We start from the raw sequence: 3,495 nt of genomic DNA on the forward strand, positions 1-3,495 counted from the left end.
TGGGTCCACGCTGGGGGGGATGTCCCTGGCAGCATTGCCTGTGATGGCCCCTGTCCCACAGCACCTCCCTGCCTTGCAGAGCCCCCTGAAACTCCCCAGGTCTCCTGCTACCGGCGGAGCCACGACAAGGATATCTTGTGTGAGTGGCCACAGCAGGAGAGGCCATCCCCAGGGACACGGGCGATGCTCTGGGTGAAGCGGAGGTGAGTGCTGTCACTGCGTCCACCACGGGCTGGGACCGCAGTAGGACAGAACATGTCCCTCTCCATGGACCCTTTCCCTGGTGCCATCTGGGACTCCATGGCTCAGCATGCTTCCCTCCCTGCAGACCCTTTCCCTAGCAGCTACTGGTGGCTGGGAATCCACAGCATGGGATATGTTTCTTCCCCATGGCCTCTTTCCCCAGTGCTGCCTGGGACCCCATGGCACAGAATGTATCCCTCCCCACAGACCCTTTGCCTGACACTGCTGGGGTCCCCACAGCATAGAACATGTCCCCCACAGCTGCCCCATGCCTAGAGCATGCTGCAGCCCTCCCTGAGCTGTGACCTCACAGGTTCGTGGCTGAGAATGGCACAGAGCAGCGGTGCCGCTACTTCTCCAAGGCACGGAAGTTCAGTTGCCGGGTGAAAGTGCCACCTGGCACCGATGACACCAAACACCTTGTGGTGTCCACGTGCGTCAGCAACAGTGCTGGTGGCTCAGCTGGCAAAGACAAGATCATCACCCTCAGCGGTGTCCGTGAGTGCTGCCCCTGTTGCTGGGGGCTGGGGTGGCTGAGGGTGCAGTGCCAGGCCCTGAGTGCCCCCCCTTCCCCAGCAGTGAAGCCAGACCCCCCCATCAATGTGACGGTGGAGGCACTGGAGAAGGCACCGCAGCGGCTGCGGGTGAACTGGTCCTACCCCTCATCCTGGGACCCCCGTTTCTACTGGCTCCGCTTCCAGGTCCGCTACCGCCCTGAGCCTGCCCCAGCCTTCATGGAGGTGAGACCCTGCTTGCTGGCATGGAGCTGTTGCTTGTGCCTGGCCAGACTGTCCCCAGCCCTGTGTCCCCTCCAGGTGGATCAGGTGACAACAACATGGCTCGACATTCATGATGCATGGCATGGGACGAGGCATGTGGTGCAGGTGAGGGCGAAGGATGAGTTCGGCCATGGTGCATGGAGCGAGTGGAGCCAGGAGGCTGTGGGTACCCCTTGGACAGGTAGGAGGGAAACATGGGGCCCTGAGACTGACTGGGGGCTGAGCATGGGATCTCCCAGTCTCATACTCCCCCCTCATTGTGCAGACCCTAGGGACCTCACCTCTGAAATGGAGCCTTTCAGCTCACAGGTAACAATGGTCTCAGCCCTGGGAAGCATCACACACTCCTGAATGGGTGTCCTGTCCCCGTGTGGGACAAGGGGACACCAGGGCATGGGGGCTGACCTGTCCCATTGTGCCCCCCCACCTTTTGCAGCTCCCCATGGAAGATGGCACCTATGGGGTGACACTGCCCCCGGAGCTCTTCGGGGAGGACCATGCTAACAGTGCTGGTGGTGAGGAAGGGTTCCTGGGTTGGGAGTGGGGGGCTGGGACACCCAGCTCCCTTATCCTCATACTGAGCCCAGCCATTCTCTCTGTGTCAGGCTCTGTCATGGAACCCAGCACCCATCCTGTGGCATCCCCCTATGCCTTCCTGGTGACTGGGGGGAGTCTGCTCCTTGGCATTGCCCTGTTTGTCGGCATCGTGGTGAGGTGAGTGTGGTGAGTGCCAGGGGGCTGGTCTGGGGGGCTCTGTCTGTCCCCCCCTGACCTGGAGCCACTCTTCTCCCCTGCAGGTACAGGCAGATGTGGTGGACAAATGAACAGGAGAGGACCAAGCCGGAGGGTGAGGGGCAGCACATGCTGGTCCCCCTAGGCTTCCCCCTGCCCACACGCAATGACACCCCTCTGCTCTCACACTCTTCCCCCTCAGCCCCTGGAATGCTCCACATCACTCACTCAGATTATTCCTCCTCAGGGCAGTAGCCAGGGGCTGAATATGCTGGTAGGTTCTTGGGGGTTGGATGGGGGGTCCCAGGGCTGTGATGTGGCTCTAGGAGCAGTTCCCCCCCACTATCTGTGGCTGGGCCCAGCCTCTGAGGAGGGGAATCAGTGCCAGCCCCCCATGGAGAAGCAGCTGGGAGGGGCCCCCAGCTGGGTCCTACCTTCAGCACCGTGGCCAAGCTGGGATGGCTGGGAGTGACAGCGCTGGAAGCACGGCTGCACCAGAGCATGGGAGCTGGCCCGGGGCCGGGTTTGGGGGTCCCGCAGGGAAGGGCCTGGTCCCTACAGTGCCATGGGGGTTGGGGAGGGAGGGAGGGCCTGGCTGGATCAGCCCCATACCTCTGCTCCAGCCCCCTCGGGGCTCCTTTTTAAAGCACATGTTGGGGAAACCGGACAATGTTGCTCAAATAAATGCTTTGGATTTATACTGGAATGGGTGCTGGGAGCGGGGTAACAGAGGGGTTGCTGCAGCCCCCCCTTTTCCTGGGAGTGGCTACAGTTTGGGGGGCTGCACCCCCACTTCATTCACCCTCTCCCTTGTTGTGCCCCCTAACTGTGCTCCCCCCATGTTCCCCATGCTCCCTGTTTCACTGGTGCCTCCCAGGCTGTACCCCGTGTGCTGTGCACCCCTTCATGCCACAAACCCCATGCCCTGCACCCCCAGGCCATGCCTCCTGTGTCATGCACTGCCCACCCCATGCTGGGTTATGCAACACCCTGGGGAGCTGCAGCTGCACCTGGGCAGGAAACCACAGGACAAGGGGAGAGGGTGCTCAGGCACCCTGGGGACGGTGTTCCCCTTCCCTTCTGCTGGCCCCCTGCTATAAAAAGACTGGCAGGATGCAGATACGCTGGTGAGGAAGTGCCGGTACCCCTGGCCCCCAACACTGTGGTGACTCCTGCCAGCACAAGCCCCGTCCCAGGCCCCCAGGACCACTGCTCCCTCTCAGCCAACAAGTTTATTTTACTAGATCATTACAGGTCCCAGTCTCACTGCATGCCCCCACTTCGGGCACCTGGGCAGCCCTGTGACAAGTCGGTTCCGGCACAGGGTGATCAGGATTTGTCTCAGCAAAAGGGTGACAGCCTTGCTGGACCCAGGAGTGGGGTCCCTTCGGGACTGGGGACACGATAAAGGGGTTCTCACTGGACCCTTCCCGTGGCACGTGCCCATCGCTGTGGCCACACCCTGTCTCATGCCACAGGGGTGGGGGTCGCAGGCCACTCGGCGGAGCGGGGGCATCAGTAGACACTAATGCAGCTTGCAGTGGACGGGGTGCAGCAGGGCCATGTGCTCAGCCCCCTTGAAGGGCAGCTTCTCAGTGGAGTAGTAGTGCACAACTTCAGGGATGCTGGCGAAGACGCCGCTGGCCTGGCTGAGCGTGTACTTGTTGTCCTTGGTCTGGGCCACGATGATGTGGACGCAGCCCTGGCTGGTCCTGGGCTGGCAGCAGGCATCAGTGTTGCC

General features: G+C 61.9%; 2 protein-coding genes across 2 annotated transcripts in view; one reads left to right on the forward strand and one right to left on the reverse strand.

Annotated features, from left to right (window-relative positions):
• IL6R (interleukin 6 receptor) overlaps window positions 1-2,460 on the forward strand; it is a 4,436-nt gene extending 1,976 nt beyond the window's left edge. Inside the window, exons 3-10 of the mRNA XM_017727865.1 lie at window positions 62-203; window positions 557-741; window positions 823-983; window positions 1,059-1,203; window positions 1,288-1,331; window positions 1,459-1,537; window positions 1,628-1,736; window positions 1,820-2,460. Coding sequence (XP_017583354.1) covers window positions 62-203; window positions 557-741; window positions 823-983; window positions 1,059-1,203; window positions 1,288-1,331; window positions 1,459-1,537; window positions 1,628-1,736; window positions 1,820-2,009 — 1,055 coding nt within the window. The 3' untranslated portion in view covers window positions 2,010-2,460. The remainder of the gene's footprint in view (window positions 1-61; window positions 204-556; window positions 742-822; window positions 984-1,058; window positions 1,204-1,287; window positions 1,332-1,458; window positions 1,538-1,627; window positions 1,737-1,819) is intronic.
• A 507-nt stretch (window positions 2,461-2,967) lies between these two features.
• SHE (Src homology 2 domain containing E) overlaps window positions 2,968-3,495 on the reverse strand; it is a 5,288-nt gene continuing 4,760 nt past the window's right edge. The window contains 1 exon segment of the mRNA XM_017727866.1: window positions 2,968-3,495. This exon segment is cut by the window's right edge and continues 1 nt beyond it. Coding sequence (XP_017583355.1) covers window positions 3,280-3,495 — 216 coding nt within the window. The 3' untranslated portion in view covers window positions 2,968-3,279.

Source organism: Corvus brachyrhynchos, unplaced genomic scaffold (assembly GCF_000691975.1).
Source record: "Corvus brachyrhynchos isolate BGI_N302 unplaced genomic scaffold, ASM69197v1 scaffold122, whole genome shotgun sequence".
NCBI classification, from domain to species: domain Eukaryota; kingdom Metazoa; phylum Chordata; class Aves; order Passeriformes; family Corvidae; genus Corvus; species Corvus brachyrhynchos.